Source organism: Calliphora vicina, chromosome X (genome assembly GCF_958450345.1).
Source record: "Calliphora vicina chromosome X, idCalVici1.1, whole genome shotgun sequence".
NCBI lineage: Eukaryota > Metazoa > Arthropoda > Insecta > Diptera > Calliphoridae > Calliphora > Calliphora vicina.
In genome coordinates, this window is record NC_088785.1 from 5,995,093 (window position 1) to 6,018,203 (window position 23,111).

The window sequence follows — 23,111 nt, forward strand, 5'->3', positions numbered from 1 at the left end:
TGCTTTATGCATTAAACACATTGAAGACAGCAGGCTACCAACTGTAATCTGTCAAAAATTAAATATGAAGACGATTTTGACGACAGCACAGTTACACGGCCACTCGAATGCTTTTGCCGCTGCAGCCGAATTAGGCTAATTTCTATTTTTGTCAACTACTATATTATATATTTTTAATATATTTAATATATTTTTTTTTACTTAATTAAGAGAAGTTTCTGATAACCATATTGATATACAGTGTTGGAAAATATAATAGAAACGAGTGCTTTTTTTCAAATTTTGTAAGTATATTTTAGTCAAGTTTAGTTGTGTTAAAAAATCTATATGCTGTTTTATTTATCAGACATACAACATAAGAAAAAACTTAATCATTCCTCTATTCACTTATATTTAAATACATTATATGACTAAAAATGTAAAGAGTCAATATTTTTACTGGAAAAAATAATAGACACTCGTAAAAGGATTAAAAATTTTAGAGGCACATCTTTTGATTTTTTGCTAAAAAATGATTCTTTTTTAGTATTTGGTTGCTCTACCTTTGTTTTTCACAACTTCATTGTACTCTTTCTTTTTCTGGATTTTTTTTCCACAATTTGTCCTTATTTTTCGGACTGAAACCCTCCAGCTTCCTCTTGTGCACTCCCCAAAGGTATTCTATTGAGTTTAGGTCCGGTGTTCTATTAGTTTAGCGAAAAACACAAAGAGGAATAGAAAAAAAACAATTGATTTTATGCAAGTAAAACACTTTAGTTTGTAAATTTTATTAATTTTACATAATAAAAGTGAAATAAAATTGTAAATGATAGGAACATTACACTGCGATAGTTGAAAAAACTGTCAAGCGAAGCAACATGTGGGTTAAACTAATTCGGGTACGCTGATTTTATCGGTGCTAACCGTTCTTTTTTTCCGGTGAGCTCGTGTTTTCGAGATATACCGTTATTTCGGAAATGGAGGAGGTTGCACAACATATAAAAACGGTTGAGTTTATTGAATAATCTGAAAAATCTAAATTCCGCAGCTATATTAAGGATGAATAAATACGTTTGAGAATATTGGTATTGAAAATCAGGCAATAAATGGCTGAGATATGAGCTCGATTTTTCAAAATATTATTCACACAAAAACAATTTTAGCAACCAACAAGTAAGATAGCTATATTCGGCTGTGCCGAATCTTATATACCCTTCACCAAATTATACTTCAAAATACAAATTTTAAATATTTTTAGGCAAACAAAATTTTTTTTTTTCCAAAGTTGTATTTTTAATTTTTCGAATTCGAATTGTTATTTTATTTTTTAAATTTAAAAAAAAAAATTTTTTTGGTGAAAAAAAAATTCGGGTTATTATTTCCGATTTTGTCCCATTGTAGGTCCAACTTACTATGGTCATATATATTTCGGCAAAGGTCTTTGAAATATCTATCATTAGATATCCATATTGTCTATATAGTAATCCAGATATACATCAAAATAGGTCAAAAATCGAGGTTGTCCTGGTTTTTTCTTCATATCTCAGACATTTGTGGACCGATTTGGCTGATTTTAATTATTAAACTTCTCGAAAGCATATCTGACAGAATTGTTGAAGATTTGGATCCCGAAGATATCTGGGGTCTTCAGAAAATTGATTTCAACAGACAGACGGACATGGCTGAATCGACTCCGCTATCTATAAGGATCCAGAATATACATATATACTTTATAGGGTCGGAAAATTATATTGTGGAAATTACAAACGGAATGACAAACTTATATATACCCTTCTAACGAAGGTGAAGAGTATAAAAATATTAGTATAAATGTAATATTTTTTTAAAGTATACCAAGATGAATTGTATAAGATTCATCACATCCGAATACAGCGGTCTTAATAGTTTATTTGCAAACACCAATTTAATTATATAAGTATTTTATTCAGACCAAAAAATATACTATAAAACAGTAATTAAAATGACTTACAAATATAATTTATCATGTGTTTTGCGAAATTATAAATTGTTAATTAATGACATGTACTTGTGCTTGATATGATGACATACGTCCATACATATAGTAAGTGAATGGGTATATGTTTGTGCATGTGTATAATATAATATTACAATTTTATTATAATATTAATATTACAATTTTATCTACAATTACAGATATTTAATTATTTTTGTATTGCAAACGTAATCAATTAAAATTCAGTCTCAACAAATATGTTTTTTAATTTTTATTGCAGGTTATTCCCCATTTATTTACAGTAAAACAATAGTAACACAAGTACCTGAATAGCTAGAAATATGAAAGAGACATCATTTCAAATTGATTTAATTTAAAACAAAACTAACAAAAAATTAAGATTAAGTTTCTATATATATATATATATATGCATGTATATATTGAGTTCACAGACGAGATTAAGTCAGAAGAACGTACAAATAGTAGGTTATAAAGTCCTCTGAAATAACATTAGCATAAAAGATACAAAAGATAAGAGCGCGAACTCTATTATACTCTAGCTTCATCTGATTTCCACAAGAAAGTAACCAACCGTCATGTATAACTCTCATAACTCATTGAAACAAATATCGACCGATGTTAGATACACCGTCGCTGCTTTAAACTTAGAAGAAAATAAAAATCCAAAGAAGATATGTCAAAAATTAAATGGTAAGTTTAAAATAAATTTAATCTATTTATCTATTTATATATAAAAGTGAAATGGTCCATGTATGTAATGTCATCACGTGAGAACGGCTGGAGCGATTTGGCTGATTTTAGATATTTTATTTGCAAATAAATAAGAACAGGCAGGTTTGGAGAAACTTATCGAACTCACATTAGTAAATACTACCGGGCGAAGCCGGGCGGTCAACTAGTTTAAAATAAATGTGTCATTGTTAAAAAAAACAAATGCTAGTCTCATTTGTAACGATTTGACAAACCACCAACAATAAACAGTGATTTTATCTTTTCTTATCTTATTTTTATTATTGGTGTTTTGTCAAAGCTTTAATAGCGTTACAAATAAGACTTGAGTGTTTTTAATTCTCAATCGATCTATAGTTTTATTTGTATGTATATCTTTAGCTTTGGAAAATTTAAAATTTCATTAGAATTTTTCAATAATATTAAAATTGAGAAATAATCACATTAAAAAACTCGAAGAGAATTTTTGCTAAAAATAATATCAAAAAATTCTAATTAAAATTATCCTTAATATTTATTAGGGTGATCGGCCCGGTTTTTAATAACCGGTTTTGCAAAGGTCGGTTTCGGTTTTTTTGAAAAGCTCACATTTCGAATATCGAAGAAATCGGGTTTCAAAATTGTTTTAATCACTATTATTTTAATAAATAAAACTTTTTTCTTCTTATTTCTAGGCTTTTTAATATTTTTCCAAAAAACCGGTAAACCGGTTATTATAAAAAAACCGAAACCGGTTTATTTTAAATTGCAATTTTTCGAAGAAACCGAAAACCGGTTTCTAAAAAATGTCGAAGAATCGATCACCCTAATATATACATTAGAGTGCTACAAAAAAAATAAAATTGCGAATTTTGACCGCCCCCCTCTAGAATGGTTTTATGTATTGTAGAAACAGGTTGTGTAAAATATTAGGATGATATGATAACGCTAACTGGTGCCGCAACGACGCTGAAGTTTTGAGGTGAAAAAATGAAATTTTTTCAGTTTTTGTAAAAATGTTGGCATTAAATAAATACTTTTGCAATTTAATTTAAAAGAATCGAAATGTACACGTAATTGTCGTTCAAATAATATATAAAAGGCAAAAATTGGTTAAAAAATTTTAAAGTTATTAAAAAATCGCCAGGCCATTAACGTGTCTCAGGCCACTAGAACAAGAAATGTAGAAACAAAATTAACATATTTTGATAAATATTATAATAAAAGTACATTTTTACTTAAAATATATCCATATTTACTTGTATATGAGTTTTTGTTTTCGTAGGATACCGTTAACCTATTCGCAGGTATGACCAAAAAAATTTAATTTTTTTAAAGGCAGTTTCAAAACTCCAATTTAAAATTTTTAAAAATTTTGTTAAATAAATTTCAAAATTTGTTGATCATCACATTGGGATTTATTGAGAACATAATAGGAAATAAAAATATGAAAATAATGAAATGAAAATATTGAAAAATTTGACCTTCACGATTTAAAGGTAAACGTTTTCCGATTTTAGTAAAACTTTCAGACTATATTTAAAATTACCTAGAATATAATATTCTGAATAGCTTTTGCTTAAAAATCATAAAAGTAAATAAATTCGGCTCATTCGTCAAAATATGGCCAAAAAAATAGTTTTTCTCGAAAATCTCAAAATTTAAATCGCAGGTACGGAAAAACTATAGGAGGTATTTTCATACTTTTTTCATATTTTTATTTCCTATTATGTTCTCAATAAATTCCAATGTGATGATCAAAAAATTTTGAAATTTGTTTAACAATATTTTTAAAAATTTTAAATTGGAGTTTTGAAACTGCCTTTAAAAAAATTAAGGCCCTAATTTTGTAAATCACGTCACCAAAGTGATATTTATATGGAAAGCAAAAACAAAATTTCAAAAATTTCAAAAATTTGTTTTTGTTTTATATACAAATTTTTCAAATTATGAAAGGCAAATCTTTTTTGGTGCGTTTGTTCTGTTAAGAATTTGTATATAAAAAAAAACCAAATTTTTCAAATTTTTCAAATTTTGTTTTTGCTTTCCATATAAATATCACTTTGGTGACGTGATTTACAAAATTAGGGCCTACATTTTTTTGGTCATACCTGCGAATAGGTTAACGGTATCCTACGAAGACAAAAACTCATATACAAGTAAATATGGATATATTTTAAATAAAAATGTACTTTTCTACAATACATAAAACCATTCTAGAGGGGGGGACGGCCTGTACCTAGAAAATTTTAAATACATAAGGATGGGTCGATTTAGCAAAGGCCAAGATTTTTCTATAGCTTTTGGCATGAGGAAAATAATTTCGCCCAAATTTCAAAGGTTTTTAAGTTTTTTTTAGTAGGTAATAAAAAGAAGTAGGAAATTTATTTTGATTTTTTTATTGACATTTTTTTCCTCATGCCAAAAGCTATCGAAAAATCGATGGCACAATATCAACAAATTTTGGCCTTACAAATCGACCCGTTCTAATGTACATATTAACATATATTGAAATAATAATTTGGGAGAAATTCAACAAGTTTTGACAAAATAAGCTAAATTAAAAGAAAATATAATTTTTCAAAATTCATAAAAAATCGAAAACGACCAAAATTACTCAGTTTTTTTCTTCAGTAATAAATATACCTATAAATATTTTACAAATATATCGAGACATATTTAATTTGATGTATCGATTCTAATAAAGTCAGCATTTATTTCTCACTTTGTGGCCCTTGAAATGAATCCGCAATAGATTTATCTCTTGTTAATAAGGACTATCATTTGTTTTTCTGAAAAACTGTAAATTTCAAAATTTCTGGTAGAAATCACAAGCCTATACACATCGAATCACCTATACATGAGCCGTAACACCATTTTATTAAGCCTCATCACACCAACCTAAATATTGGTGGGATGATAAATCTGCCAAACTCTTTAAATTGAGGAATGCTGCAACTCTACGTTATCACCATACAAAGTCCTTTGAAAATAGTGTCAGCCATGCAAGCTAATAAACAATTTCAGAGTCATATAAGGGAAAGTAAACGTGACAATTTCAACAATTAAAGAAGGAATTATCGAAACCAGAATATCCTGACATCATCTCAAAAAATATAATCGATTAAAGAAGGTCCACGAAAGCGAAAAAATCTACTTTTTGGATTATATAACCAATAATAATGTACATGAAATCCGACTCAGCAAAAGGGCATGATGGAATATAGGAAGAAGAAAATGTGTACAGAAGATAAACATGATGGTCTTTGATTCCAAAAAATTAAAATTGATGTTAAGATTAAATATCTTAGAGCGATCGTTGCAACCACGTTAAAAATTTTACTGATAAGGTCAATCGAACAGTTTGTTGTCAATCTAAGTTTACAGAGTATTCACCAGATCTAAAATAGGGTATTCGGCTTCGAGCTTTGCGGTTTTAAACAAAAATACTATATCAAAACTTAACTCATGTATGCATTTTCATATCAGAAAGGCTCTCGGACTAATAAAATCAACAACGGTCCTTAGCTACATATGTCTAAAGAGTAGAAAGTGTATAAATTACTGCAGAATTCAAAAAGTTTTAGAAAACGTAGGAAATTTCAGTTTTCGGAATTTCTTTAACTCCATATGTAAAACCGTACCCTTGTTAAATTAGATTGCAATTTCGTATTCGGTTTTAAGCGAAATCGAAAACGCTTTCTTGCCGGCCCAAAAATAAAAAAAAATTCTTGAGTGGGAATCGAACCGGCATACTCTGCTTACTCACTGCTCCATGTCGATAAATGCAATACAAATTGGGTGCATACAATTTTGAATCTTTAAAGCACTAGAGTTCGAGAGTATTGTTAAATTTGGTAATTTTTCAACATAAATGCAGTTTTTTTTCAATTTAATAATTATTTAATGTTATAAGTAATAGAATTAATAAATCAGTAAAGGCGGGAATTACGATTCCAACGCAGGACGAGGGATTCGGTGAACATTCCCGCGAAAATCGGAAAGATTTGGCAACAACAATAGTTAAAACTGAAAAAACAAAAATAAAAATTTTGTCAATGCGACACAGGTCCGATTTGACTCAAATTTTTAGCGTTACAGTATTAAGTATATCAATGGCATTAATTATCATTTGAAGGAACCAAAAGTATTGCATAAACTACGTATTAATTCATTAAAAGTATTATTTGCATAAACATATAAAGTGTATTACAAAACTATTTTGTTTACGCATTTTTAAGAGAAATTTGTTTTTCATTCATACACAAAATTGTAAAAAGCTGGTAAAAATATTATTTTTCTGCAATTGATAATAGATATTCACCCCTATCGGCAATAACATGTGAAATTTTGTTCCCATGAACTTTTCATTCACAATAGTCAACTTTGTGATTATGTAAAATGAGGATGTTGTTGCATTTTGTTATTTTGCATCAAAATGTGAAGGTCACAAAAGTATTTAGTCTTTTCTAAATTCCAGTTAATTTTTTGAGTTTTGTTTGGTAATTTTTAAATTTTTCTTGAAATTCTTAAATTAATTTATTAAAAGGATATGTATTATGTATTTGCCGATTGTTATTAGTAATAATTTAGTTCTTATTGGATGTGGTTATTAAGTTCTTTATGTTAAAAATGCAGAAAAGAATTAAATATTTCGGAGAGAAAACATATTTCAAACATTTAAAATTTCTATTGGATTCAGGACCGGGCTTTGAGGAGGTGTTTGGTATTGTACAAAAGCCAAAACATACATATAAAGCTGTATGTTTCTGGACAGAAATCTTCAATTCATTACATTTCTTATTGTTTGACGACATTTATTAAACATATCACAATAATATTTAATAGATTCGTTCTTGTACCAATTTTATCATGATCGCCGCATAATCAACATATTTATGACTGCTCAGACAGTATTCCTAGGGACATTTATATGGGGGCTAGGTGAAATCATGGACCATTTTCATTACCAAACAATCCTTATCAATAGATAGTATTTGTGGAAATTTCAGCCAGCTAGCTGCTTTCGTTTGGCCCCTATCGTGTTTTCAACAGACAGACGGGCGGACTGATGGACGGACGGACGGACATAGCTATTATTACATTTTGATGTATTACAAGCGAAATGACAAAATTAATATACCCCAATCTTTTTTTTGATGGTGGGTATAAAAAGGCCAAATACTTTTGTGACATTCAAATTGTGATCCAAATAATAAAATGCAACAATAACTAAACAAAAAATATCGTTACAATTTGTTTGGAATTTGGCTATTATCAATTGCAAAAAATTTATTAATTATATCAGCATTTTTTACAATCTCATGTATTTATGAAAAACAAATTTTGTCCAAAAAATGCATAATCAAAACAGTTTGTATATTGTAAAATTTTGTCATAACATTTTAGCATTTGTTTTTTTGTTTTTTTTTTTGTATTTTTAGCAAAAGTACCTGCACGATTAGTTTTATATTTTTTATCATGGTCGGGATTTCTTGTATCGTTCATGATGCGCAACGATATGAATTTTGCCCTGGTCGCAATGACAACACCCACAAATAAATCATCACATTTGCCTGAAGGAAATCCAGTAGCATCATTACACAATTCGTCAAGTCCATCGAATGAATCTATTACAACATCATACTACCCAGCTAATGTTAGCGAATCGTGTCATTTTTCAAACACCAAATTGTGTATGCATTATGATTGGTCTTCTCCTATACAATCCATAATACTGAGCTCGTTTTTTTGGTGCTATGTGTTGTCTCAGGTGGCCGGAGGAATTGCAACTCAGTACTTTGGTACAAAGCGTGTGTTTGGCTGGTCACAGTTTGCCACAGCCTTGTGTAGTTTATGTATGCCAATATGTGCTGACTGGCACTACGGACTAGTTATTGCTTTGCGTTCTATACAAGGTTTTGCCTCCGGTCTTACTTGGCCGGCTATGTATGCCGTTGTCGGCTATTGGATACCGCTGGTGGAACGATCTCGTTTTATGTCGAGCTTTCAGGGCTTTAGCATTGGCATTGGCGTTACATATGCCTTGTGTGGATTTATAATCGAGAAATTTGGCTGGCCATATGTATTTTATACTACTGGCACACTCGGCATGATATGGTGCCTTTGGTGGTATCTTTTGGCATTCAATACGCCCCATGAACATCCAAGAATATCCGAGAAAGAACTAGAATATATTGAAGATAACATTAGCAGCGAAGTCAAAGAGTCAATGGGCATGAAAGTGCCCTGGAAATCGATATTTACCTCAATGCCAGCATGGTCAATTGGCATAACAACATTCGGCCGTATATGGATCCATTATGTGTTTATAATATATGGACCAAAATTTATGCAAAATATTCTAAAGTTTCCGTATAAAGAGAATGGCTTCCTCTCTGGTATGCCATTTATATGTTCCTATATAGCGTCAGTATTTTTCTGTTCGGTAGCCGATAAGATGGTGCTAAAAAACTGGATGTCGCTTACAAATGTACGAAAACTTTTTACTGCTCTCTCACAAATTATTCCCGGTTTGCTAATATTTGCTATAGGTTACATAGAAGACATTGTTACGCTTTTAGTGGTGTGGTTTATAGCTGTTACATTTATTACGGCCTCCTATGCGGGAGCAATGGCCAGTATTGTTGATATTGCACCGAATTTGGCTGGTCCAGTTTTGGCGTTCTGTCAAACCATACATATGTCAGCATCATTTCTTTCACCTCTTATCAACGGCATTATTTTGCAAGATGGGGTGAGTAGCTAGATAAGTCATTCATCATTCACAATACCTTTTTTTTTGGGATTTCAACGACTGATACAACGAGTTAGTGGCAGTCGTACAACAACTATAAAAACGGCAGTAGTGTGATTCACTATTTATTTTTAACGATAATCACATTGTTTAAATATTTAACGATTTTGTTATTCAGAAGATTGTTTAACGAGAATCGCTATCATGAAGTAAGCTTTTGTTGTTATCTAAACGATTAGTGACAAAACCAAACGACAACTAATTTTTGTGTAGTTTACTAAATCGACAATTGTCAGCAATTCAGCTGCGTCTTTTTTGGCAACGCTATTATTTATCATTTTCGAACAATTACTTATGAAGGAATGCCATTTATGTATGTATTAATAATAATCTTCCAAAAATTTACATATTTTAGTTCACTTTTATTGGTAAACTTAATAAAATTTGCGAAAAAAATATGTGTGACTACCATAAATTTAATTATTTTTTTATATTCCTCTTTGTGCTTTTTTTGACATATGTATGTACATTAGGCATATAACTAATTTTGGTGAAACTTTTGGCATACCACCACGTGATGGCCAATGTTGTATAAGTAATGAAAATCATTTTTTTAGATAATTTGGAATCAAAAACATCACGCGCCATCACCAATTTCTAAAATAAACCAAACTTCTATTTCTCTGAAAAATTATATAAATTATTTCATATTTTTTTTTTTGCAAAAATTTAAAATTTATTTAAAAATTATATTTTAAAGTATGTCCGCAGTTACTATTAAAATAAAATATATTGTGTTTCAAAATAATTGAAAATATTTCATGAAAAACTTTATTGCGTTTGGTGCGTGAACTTTTTTAACAAACGCGAAAAAATAAAATCTTGGTTTTTTATATTTTTTAATACTCTATTCGAATTATTGATTAATTTTGCGATTGTCGGATGTTTGTCAAAGTGCGTATTCTTTTTGTAATTGTTGAATTGTGTCGTACAAATGCCACTATCTTGTAGTCTGCATCGTTAAAATGATCGGTGACAAAAATTTTGCAACGCGACTTTTTGGAGTCTATTTAGATACATGTCATAATAAAGTTGTGTTCCTATACATTCATTTTTATACCCACCGCAAATATTCTCTGTTGATCAGAAAATGAGCCAAATCGGTCAACCAAAATTTTTTTTAACAATATGTACCTCCGTCTGACTTTTTAAACAACTGGAAATTTTGTACAAATAGTTACAGCTAGTATCTACATATGTATGTATGTATGTGTACACAAATTACCAAAATATGTTGAACCGGTAAAATGTTTTGGATAAAATGCATGAATTCTAGCAATAGAAAATACCATATTAACCATATCGGGAGAACCAAATGTTTTGAGGCAAAATTTAAATCGGTGCCCGTATTAACGTATGCGAATAAATTTCAACAGAATAGAAAACGCTAAATTTCTTTCTAACGTTAAACCAAATATGTATATAAAACCTTCAAAGAAAATGGATAGCTTCCATGTACTTTTGAGGAACTTTTGAAGGATTTTATATTATTTTAGTTTTATGGTCTTGTTTTTTCGAGATTTAATTTAAAATATGTAATCCACTAATACTCTTCTATTTAAAAAAGTCCAAAGCCCTTAAATCCGGTTTAAATGTTTTCACTTTGGATATGCATGAAATTGGTGAAGTGTTGAAAACACCAAAATCGTCTGGGCGTGACAGTTTGAAGCTCGAATAGTTAAACATTTCCTTCCAATATTATTCACTCCTTTCATGCTAAATATAACAAATTGAAATTATAATATTTTGAAATAACTTAAGATCAGATTTTTAAAGTATTATCACTTAACATAACATAATTGAAAATGAGTCCTGGAAAACCTATAGCTCAAGTATTTTTTCTTTGGCCAGCGTAAAAATTTTTGTTGCAATTATTTTCCGCATATTACTGGTGGGTATATAAGATTTGACATAGTTGAATACAACACTCTTATTTGTTTTGTATTGATTCTGGCTCTCGGGATAAACCATATTGCACCAAATAATTTAACATAATTCAAGAACGATTTGTCCAATTTGCTTTAAAAAATTGTTAACAATTATAATTTAATGTTATAATGCAAATTTTTTTTTTTAAAAATTCTCAATAACGAAAATGACCAAAAAATTGATTTTATTCATACGTCATAATGAAGTTTTACACATAAAATGAGACATTTTTTTATAAATCAATGTATGTTGATTTCATTCACAATTATAAAATGTAAACGATTTTTTTTAAATTTTCAAAATTGTCCATGAATATAATTTGGTCTTTTTCGATTTTTTAAAAAAATCATCAAATTATTAATTTATTAATAATTTTTTTCGATAAAGTTTTCTGAATTTGTTTTTTTAGTAGTTTTTTAAACAAATCACGTTAACCTATACTATTTGGTGCAACCTACTAATGATCTATATAACAGTTTATCTCTGGAGCGAATTCAAGCAATGTAGTTTAGAAGCATTGAACTTCATTATCATGTATACCAAATTGTCTAATAAATCCGATGGTGCAGAATCAGTGTTGTCCTATGTAATTGATGATTTATGTATTTTTTTTCTTCTATTTTTTTAGGTACACATACAACAATGGCGAATCGTTTTTGGCTTATCATCTGTAATAACAATTTTAACGTATTTTGTTTTTCAAATTTATGGTACGGCTGATATACAAAAGTGGAACAATCCGTCTCCGTCCTCAACAAGCAACACTGACGGTGATAATAACTCTAACGAAGAAGAATCAAATCACATGCTTAAAACACAACCAAAAGATGACAAAATCATTCCAAAAACGTATTAGTACTTACATTATAAAATTACTTATGTTTATATTATTATTGTTATTATTATTATTATTATTATTGTTTATTTTTGTTATGGGTAATTTTTGTGTAAAAGGTAACCGGATTCAAACATGCTATTTGCCTAACGATGGTAAATACCATGAATAATTCCCTTATACTTAAGTGCCAAATAGATATACTATATATAGTTCAAAGTAAATGGGAAATATTTTACAAATAGTTATTAGGTTGGAAAGATTCTATTATTGTGACACTCAATAGAAGGAGGCAAATCGTATAATGTTAACACCTGCCGTATCGGCTCTAATGTTTGGAAATGCATTTACATTTTTGAAAACTAAGCATTGTTATAAAATAGTGGAATATTATGTAATTTATAACCAACTATTGAATTTATTACGAAATCTTTAATGTATAAATGTCCGAAAAATTATTATAGGCTGGAAACTAATTATATTTTGCTTTTATTCTCGAATATAAATTTTTAACAAAATTTTAAAGAGAAATTCGAAATTTTTTTAAATTAGTTTAACAAAATTAAAAAAGTTTGTAATGGGAGTTTAAATTACATTTTTTCCTTTTAACCTTTCCTTTACGAAACTTCAGAGGCGATGAGCCAGGTTTAACTCTAAGCGATTTGATTAAAAGTTGGCCACATCTCGAATTTCGAAAGTAGTAAAAAATAATCTTTATTTATAAAACATAAATCCGGTTGCTTTTTACGCAGCAAGGAATTTCACAACTGTGTCAAATATGTACTTAGTTTTATCCACATTTTTCTTTTTTTTAATGGTGTTCAACCTAATTTACCTTTAAGGTATTTTTAATTAAAAATATTGTTATTAATACAAACAAATTTTTATAAATTTTTTATGCTACCATCAATATTTATGTTTTGCATATTAATTATATGGGATATTTCATATCAAGTGAACCAACTTTTGAAATCGATGTCTTTCGATCGCAATGAAATTTGCACCAAGGTTAGTACTATAGTAAGTTACTACTATAGGATAGTAATTCTGGTCATGAACTCTCTGAGTTAGAGGGTGTCAATATTTTACATTTTTGCCAAACAGGTGTTTTTTCTCATCCATGTAACTTATTACCTATTGTTCTAAGTAAAATGTGTCCCAAATAGTTTAGATAGCTATTTCTTCAATCTTTCGAAAAAAAATATAAACAATTTTTTATTTTTTTTTTTCCAAAATCAAAAACTTTTTTCTCAAAAGAAAGCTTTGGTCTTTTCCTTCTTTTAGTCGCTGAGTGGAGTGCGAGTGGCATAACTATCTATCAAAATATATGTTTTGTAACTCAATTGACTTTTTTTTACAAAATCTAAAACCTTTCTTTTGAAATGGACCCTTTTTTAGTTTTTTTTTTGCTCTAAAGAAATCTTAGAAATCTAAATAAATGTTTCCAAATAAATTGGTCTCCAGCAGTACGCCCGCCGTACGGCACCGTCTGTGTAAGTTTCTTATATATGTGAAACCGAAATTAAAAAACGAACATAAGTTATTTGACAAGCGTTGAAAGTGAAGGATATTTTCAGAAGAAATTTGGTTCAGTGTACACACATCGTAACACTAGAATACGAAGCAAATCTAATGTTGTGAGAGTTTGGTTAACAATGCTCTAAGCACTTAAAGCATTTCATCTCGATCGGAAGACATCGATTTCAAAAGTTGGTTTACTTGACATGAAATCCCCCATATACATAAATATTTATATTTTTAATGCAGAATGTCTTCGTCTTCTTCTGTTTCCCATAATTTAAAGTGGATTTTAGAATCAAAATCCACCATAGCTAGCAAAACTGTATTTACTGTTCATTAGTTAAAGCCCAGTTGAATTTGTTTTGTTTTTAGTTAAGTAATATTAAACTAACATATAAAAGAAGAATACAATATCAATTAACTTAAAATGAGGCATTTGTGATTTTTCTCGAGTACCAATCGCATTACTAAGAAAATGTTTTTGATTAATATTTAGCATTAAAAAAATGTCACTACCGACAAGCACAAATTTTAACCACGTTCAAAATTTGCCAACGGCTGCACAAAATATACGGAGGTGATAACTTTGACGTTTTAAAAAAGCCAAACATCAGTTCCTAAGACTAATGCTTTCATGGTATTATGAATTAAAGTAAATCGCATGTAGCAAAAGTGAAAGAAATATAGAAAAACTTGATTATCTTCTGTCTCGTGACACCTCTGTATACTTTGTGACAACTGCTAAGTTAGTTTTATATTATCCTCAAAATGACAAATAATTTTAACTCAACTATCTATATTTTTTTAATATTTTTCATTTTAGTTTAATTTTTACATGCGCCAATATCTAAACATAATTTACAGTAAAAATTGCATAAAACGATATACAAAGTCTCTACATACCAAAACTTCTGATTCGTTACTCAAAACTAAAATTTCATGTGAAATAATATTTCATAATTCATATAAGAAAAAAACTATCAATGAAATAGCTGTGAAATTTATTTAAACATTTTCATTAAATTTTGTACTCGGTTTTTCAACGTGGAATTGTAGCCTGTTTTCACGAAAATTTAAATTGTACAAACATTTTAAATGTGTGTGTAAATTTCACACACAAAAATAAATTAGAAATTTTCCAAAATAAAAATATTTTTCTTGTTATTTTTATGTTTTCAAATGTTGAACTACATGTGTGCAACTACAACATTAAAATTATTGTTTTCAAACATTTTCACTACTTCGAACTGAGTACCTAGAAGGTTATCCAAATTATTAGATTTTTCTTTTGTTCGAATAAAACGAATAATTTCAATAAGAGATTTAACATGTTTGAATAATTCGGTTGAATTGGGAGTGTGATGAATTTCGTTCGATTTCATCCATAACACAACCCAAATGAGGAATTTTAGTAATTTAAAACATATTAGTCAACAAATATGATAAACCTTTCTAGAAATGTATTAAATTTCGAAAAACTAAAGTAATAAATTCATCACAACAACGATTAGTTTTCAAAATACATTTCTATCGTATACATACCTGAAGAATAATTTACATGGAATTGCGTAAGACATCATTACTTATTTAAATTTATAATTATACAAAATTTTAAAACATTTGATTATTCATTATTCGAAAATGGTTATATTTTAATGCATATAACTAATAATTATTCGTTAAAAAAATTTATATTCGAATGGATATCCTAGTACCCAGCTTAAGCATTACAATTTACTCAAAAATCACATAAAAACTCAACACAAAAAATTATTTAATTTACAAAAGCAATAAATAAACAAACAAACAATAAAGTGCAAAAATAACTACATACAATAAAATTAATCAAAATAAAGAAGAAGCTATATGAATGTTCTAAAAATATAAAATTAATTGTCTAATTTTTTATTACTTTGAATCACCGGTAATAAAGATGACTGTAACGTTTCACGAACAGCTACGAAAGGTTACAATTTTCTACTACAAAAATTCTCGGTGTGCCGAGCGCAATCGAAACAAATAAGAGAGCTATATTCGGCTGTGCCGAATCTTATTACCCTTCACCAAATTATACTTCAAAATAAAAATTTTAAATATTTTTAAGTAAAAGAAGTCCTGTCACAAGAATGGCAAAATATTGGAGCTGACGTCACCAAAAATTGGTCGATTCAATGCCAAGACGATTAAAAGAAGTAATTAAAAATATAGGCTACTCCACAAAATATTAAACTATTAAAAAAAACTATTTTCTTATTAAAAATAAGAAACTGTTTGAATATTTTTGTCCCCTTAAAATCGAACTTGGAAACATTAGTTAATTTTTTTTCTGAAATGTGCCAACTTATGTTTTGTTTTTCCATATATTTCAATAAGTCATATGTAAATAAATATTTTTTTGAAACCCGTACGAAAGTTGTGGCCTTCGTTTTAAAAATATGGAAGATTAAAGATAAATCTGTATGCTGTGTGGATATTTAAGTCCGGCACTGTACATATGTATATAATATAGGGTTCTATAGCTAAAACAAAAAGTCGACTTTTCGACCTTTCGACTTTTTCCGGTTTTTAAAAAGTCGACTTTTCGAACTTTCGACTTTTGGTAGTTTAGGAAAAGTCGACTTTTCGAACTTTCGACTTTTTAGTTAATCGACTATTTTCGACTTCTTTCAACTTTTTACCATTTCTTGTAAAAAATACATGGGTCAACATTTATTGATGCGCCTTTTGTAAAGTTTAGCAATAAAAATTAAATTTATCAAGGCGATAATAGTTAGAATAATGTTGTAAGAATTTTGTGTAGAAAAAAGCTTTATTTTATAAACATTTATTTATTTATTATTTACATATATTAGCATACACTACAAAAAATGCAAGTGCAATATTTTTTTAACAATCTAAAAAGTCGACTTTTATCGACTATTCGACTTTTATCGACTATTTTCGACTTTTATCGACTATTCCACTTTTATCGACTTTTGAGATAACATAATCGATTTCGACTTTTTTCAGGAAATAGTCGATTGTTCGAACAATCGACTTATAGAACCCTAATATAATAACATAAAACACAAGTTTAGTAGGGTTCTATAGCTGAAACAAAAAGTCGACCTTTCGACTCTTCCGTTTTTTAAAAAGTCGACTTTTCGAACTTTCGACTTTTGGTAGTTTATGAAAAGTCGACTTTTCTAACTTTCGACTTTTTAGTTAATCGACTATTTTCGACTTTCCGACTATTTTCGACTTTTTTCACTTTTTTACCATTTCTTGTAAAAAATACATGGTTCCTACATTTATTGATGCGCCTTTTGTAATGTTTAGCAATAAAAATGAAATTTATCAAGGCGATAATAGTTAGAATAATGTTGTAAGAATTTTGTGTAGAAAAAAGCTTTATTTTATAAACATTTATTTATTTATTATTTAGCATACACTACAAAAAATGCAAGTGCAATATTTTTTTTTAACAATCTAAAAAGTAGACTTTTATCGACTATTCGACTTTTATCGAGTATTTTCGACTTTTATCGACTATTCGACTTTTGAGATAACATAATCGATTGTTCGACTTTATTCCGACCAAAATGTCGATTTGGACTTTTTTCAGGATATAGTCGATTGTTCGAACAATCGACTTATAGAACCCTAAAGTTTAGTTGTGTGTTTATATCAGTGTTGCCACTTCATGTGTAATTACACATTGTGTGTCATTTTAACTTGGATGTGTAGCCTATGTGTAATTGAGTGAATGTGTAATTCATGTGTAATTTTTATACCCTTCACCTTCGTGAGAAGGGTATATATAAGTTTGTCATTCCGTTTGTAATTTCTACATTTTTCATTTCCGACCCTATAAAGTATATATATTCTGGATCCTTATAGATAGCGGAGTCGATTAAGCCATGTCCGTCTGTCTGTCTGTCTGTTGAAATCAATTTTCTGAAGATATCTTCGGGATCCAAATCTTCAACAATACTGTCAGACATGCTTTCGAGAATTTTGCTATTTAAAATCAACAAAACCGGTCCACAAATGGCTGAGATATGAGGAAAAAACCAAGACAACCTCGATTTTTGACCTATATCTGGATTACTAAAACATTAATATAGACAATATGGATATCTATAGATATCCATGTCCGTCTGTCTGTTGAAATCAGTTTTCTGAAGACCCCAGATATCTTCGGGATCCAAATCTTCAATAATTCTGTCAGACATGCTTTCGAGAATTTTGCTATTTAAAATCAGCAAAATCGGTCCACAAATGGCTGAGATTTGAGGAAAAAAACAAGACAACCTCGATTTTTGACCTATTTTTTACCTATATCTGGATTACTAAGACATTAATATAGACAATATGGATATCTAATGATAGATATTTCAAAGACATTTGCAACGACGTATATAAGACCATAGTAAGTTGGACCTACAATGGGTCAAAATCTGGAAAAAAATTTTTAACCCGATTTTTTTTTCACAAAAAAAAATTTAAAAAACAAAAAAAAAATTTTAAAATTAAAAAAAAAAATTTAAAAAAAAACAATTTTAATTAAAAAAAAAAAAATTTAAAATAACAATCGAAAAAAAAAATTTTTCCAAAAAATTAAAAAAACAACTGGAAAAAAATTAAATTTTGTTTACCTAAAAATATTTAAAATTTTGAAGTATAATTTGGTGAATGGTATATAAGATTCGGCACAGCCGAATATAGCACTCTTACTTGATTTAAATTCCAATTATATCTAAAATATATTGTCAATGTATGTCTTTTATCTATATTTTGGATTTTAATTGAATGAATGAATTATGGATTGTTCAGATTTCAAAACCGACTGAAATAAATATGTACTTTTATATGAGGAAAAGTAGCTACAGTGCCGGACTTAAATATTCACACAGCATTTAGATTTATCTTTAATCGTTCATATTTTTTAAACGAAGGACCCAACATTCGTACGGATTTCAACAAAAATATTTATTTACATATAACTTATGGAAATATATGGAAAAACTAAACATAAGGTGGCACATTTCAGAAAAATAATTATCTAATGTTTCGAAGTTAGATTGTAAGGGGGACAAAAATATTCACACAGTTTCTAATTTTTAATAGGAAAATAGTTTTTTTTAATAGTTTAATATTTTGTGGAGTAGCCTATCTTTTTAATGACTGTATTCGAATTCGAATATTCAGTTAAAGAACATTGTAGAAAGTACACCACAGATGACGTATGTATTAGTAAGATCTAGAATATTCGAATTTTGACAGTTAAAGAACAATCTGGAGTGCAGATGGCAGTGTTATAAATAGTGGCAGAGGTTACAGTCGTTGGGAGTTTATCAGAGACGCTTTTCGAATAAACATCAACTGAGTGCCTTAAAGTGTGTTGTGTTTTTCAATTGAATTCGTGTACATTATAAAGTGTCTTTATTTCTGCGAATTTATAAACGTGTATAAAAAAAAACACTGAGTGACTATTTAATTCTGTTGTTGTACATTTTAAATAAATAAAGAGTTGTTACAATTTTCAAACTACTAAACGGCTTTTATTTGCAATCAAAAGTATCCGGTTTATTTAAGGGAAATAAACTAACGTTTTGAAAAGGTTAAAACGTAACAATATGAATCAAGTTTGAACTAAATTAACATTAAGGTTTGCAGAAAAATACGATAAGTAATTTGGAGATTGCTATGTTTGGTTTTCCAAGTGGACATTTCGCCGTTTGTGATAGTTTTGTTTGCGTAATATTGGTAATAGAAACTAAATTTTAGTTTATATATAAGACTTTTAATTCCAACATGAAAAAAATATAAAACAACAAATACTATTCAATAACTATACATTTTTACATGTTATTACAAATTGTTATTGGAAAAAGGTTAATTTTCAAGATAACCCAAAATCGAAAATTTGTATTTTTATAATTTTAAATTGTTTATAGAATAAGGGTAACGGTATTTACAGATAACGGTATAAACTATTATATCGGTAACGGTAATTGCAGTTATTTCTGGGTAACGCTAGCCAATCTTAAGAGAAAAAAACAAGAACGTAGGAATTTGTGTGAGAAAAATTTATTTACAAATTGTTACTAGTTACTTTTTATACCCGTAATAACTCCTTTGTGTTTAATCATAATGTTAAAAGGCAAGTCGATTTCTTTAGACCCCTTTTACTCTCACATTATACATTTAATTTGGGCAAGAAATATACCATTTTAAAGGGATTTATTCACAGAAGTGCAGAATATATATAAGCGTTTAAAGATGTTACTAACACATATGCAAAAACGTGTACATACATGTGAACCTTAAGCTAAAAAGTAAAGAAAGCATTGCGTGTTTGTTCAATTTGTTGTAAATAAATAGGAGAAACAATTAAAGTTTATTTGTTAATTTAATTTTAATCAATACTGTTTAATTATTAAACAGTATTGATTTCGCTCTGTTTTAAGTGAGAGTTGTTATAGAAAACAAAGAAGAAGACTTTAGTTAGTGATGTTCATCCCATACAACAATTGTTTAAAACATGGTGTAATGATATACAAGGTGACATTAATCAAACAGCTGATTATTTTTTTGCTCGAGTTTGTTTACAACTTCAATCTTGTCAAAATTTTTTTTTGCTGTAGTTTGTATACATTATGTCAGTTGTTTTTGACACTATAAAAGTTATTTGTTTTTGTATTGTTGTATTTGTTGCCGTAACGCATACACCTTATAATCATTACGCCATGGTTTAAAAAATGTACACACATTTGTTATGCTCTTTTAAAGAGCGTAACATACGGCCGAAATACTCTCAAATTTTTTATTTATTTTTAATTTTGTTTTTTTGTGTTCAATTCAGTGATGTTAACCGTACGGTAATTACCGTATTGTACGGTAATTTAGACCTCCGTACGGTAGGCAGGTAATTTCTACATTTGTACGGTAATTTTAAAAAGTTTAAATTTTTAAGAATTATATCCCAAAAGTAATATTTCCATAATGGGTCTACATATGATATACATATTTCTCATTAAAATAATCATAAAGGATGATGATAACCAACTACCGCTAAATAAAATATATCTAGGCGGTAAAGTAATCGCAAGTTTTCCAGGAATGGATATTTCAACATACAAATTAGTATTAAAAACTGATTGCAAAATTTTTTTTGAATCAAATTCAATCTTTAAAAACATTGACTTAATAAATCCCCAATTGTTCGATACCAATATTTCTGTAATTCCATTAGTTTTGAATTTCCCAGAAGCTGTTCAAATGAATAAATTTAATGAAATTGATAAAATGTTTAATAAAACAGCCCTCATCTATGGTGTGAATTTCTTACAAACATATTTGGTCAATTCACAAGGTCTCTTATCATGTCATATTGTCATAATGTCCTAATATTTCACAATGGTTTTTATAGGTTTTCAAACAAAAAATGTCTTAAAATAATACTACTCTATATTAGGGTTCTATAGCTGAAACAAAAAGTCGACTTTTCGACCTTTCGACTTTTTCCGTTTTTTAAAAAGTCGAACTTTCGACTTTTGGTAATTTATAAAAGTCGACTTTTCGAACTTTCGACTTTTTAGTTAAATCTACTTTTTTAGACTATTTTCGACTTTTTTAGACTATTTTAGACTATTTTCGACTTTCCGACTTTTTTCAACTTTTTACCATTTCTTGTAACAAATATATAGTTTCTACATTTATTGATGTGCCTTTTGTAATGTTTAGCAATAAAAATGAAATTTATCAAAAAATGCAAGTGTACCAAATTGTAATAGTATAATGTTGCAATTAAATATTTTTTTTAACAATCTAAAAAGTCGACTTTTATCGACTATCCGACTTTTTTCGACTTTTATCGACTATTTTCAACTTTTATCGACTATTCGACTTTTGAGATGACATTATCGATTGTTCGACTTTTTTCCGACCAAAAAGTCGATTTCGACTTTTCGACTTTTTTCAGCAAAAAGTCGATTGTTCGAACAATCGAACAATCGACTTATAGAACCCTACTCTATATGCTATGTTTATTGTGTTATCGTAACCAACCAGCAGAGACCTGCGCCGAATGCCTAAGAGTCGGTTAAGCCGAGCCGCTGATTCGTGATGTATTAGGACATTATGACAATATGACTGATAAGAGACCTTGTGAATTGTTTTTTGCTGTTTTATTTGCATTTTTGTAATTTCTCTACGTTATACAATTAATTTTTTCCGATGCAAAAGTCTCTATCTTTCTTCTTGCTATTCATGTTTTCTTACTAATTTTTGAATGCTGAACATGAATTTTACATTTTCCAATCATTTTAAAAAATGAATTACCATGAAAATATTTTACCTTTTTGTTTTTCGAAAATATAATTTCCATGGCATAAAAATAAATGGTTAAAGTTGGAGTTTGCTTAAAAAAGTGTCTACATTTAAAGTGTTTTTTATCTTATGTTGTATTATTAGCCGTTATCTTAAATAAATCACATTAAAAACTGACAGATGGCAAAAATGAAATCAAAATAATTTAATTCTATTAAAATGCAAAATCCTCTATCTTATCATTTGTATACATACACATTGAATATTTTGAGAAGAAAAACCCTCTATCTATCATAAAGTCCCCAATAATGCAAAATTTTAAAAACCAATTATATGTGAGATTCAGTAAAATAATAATTGTAGCATACCCAATTTTAATAACTCCAGTAATAAGCGAAAAAACAGTTTTTTGGCTTTCCTGAAAATTTGTGTTTTTTTAGATAGAGAGTTTTGAATATAGGCCCTCAATATATTTGGGGGATTCGAACGGTATGCTATTAGGTCGTATTGTCATAATGTCGTAAAATATTTTTTTAGTTTAAACAAATTATTCTTGAGCTGCAAACAAAAAAAGTGTTATTTTATGATAAACCAATAAACATAGTTCAAAAAGTCTTATTAGTTTATAACTTTTTTGTTTGAAACCCAACAAAAATTTGTTTAAACTAAAAAAATATTTTATGACATTATGACAAAACGACCTAATAGGACACCGTTCGAATCCCCCAATTGAATTATAAAAATAAACCTGTTTCAATAAGAAAATATTATTATTTGTGTACAAAACTTTGGATACGGTAATTTTACCTAAAATAATCAGGGCTGTACGGTAATCGAAATTAAAAAGTTAACATCACTGACCAAGTGATTGAATTTTACCATCAGGCATCACATAAAAACAATGGCCCATAATCATAGTCAAACACTAAACTTTAGTGTTTGACTAAAGTCGGTTCTTTTTAGAAACAAATTTAAAATAAATACCTGTTTTTTAGTAACTTGCAACCATAGTC

General features: G+C 28.6%; 1 protein-coding gene across 1 annotated transcript in view; it reads left to right on the forward strand.

The window, feature by feature from the left end:
• The window catches only part of MFS17 (Major Facilitator Superfamily Transporter 17), a 47,260-nt gene extending 31,586 nt beyond the window's left edge, over positions 1–15,674 (forward strand). The window contains exons 2-4 of the mRNA XM_065514705.1: positions 2,235–2,665; positions 8,128–9,440; positions 12,058–15,674. Of these exons, the coding sequence (XP_065370777.1) occupies positions 2,551–2,665; positions 8,128–9,440; positions 12,058–12,285 (1,656 nt within the window). The 5' untranslated portion in view covers positions 2,235–2,550 and the 3' untranslated portion in view covers positions 12,286–15,674. The remainder of the gene's footprint in view (positions 1–2,234; positions 2,666–8,127; positions 9,441–12,057) is intronic.
• Positions 15,675–23,111: the final 7,437 nt, after the last annotated feature.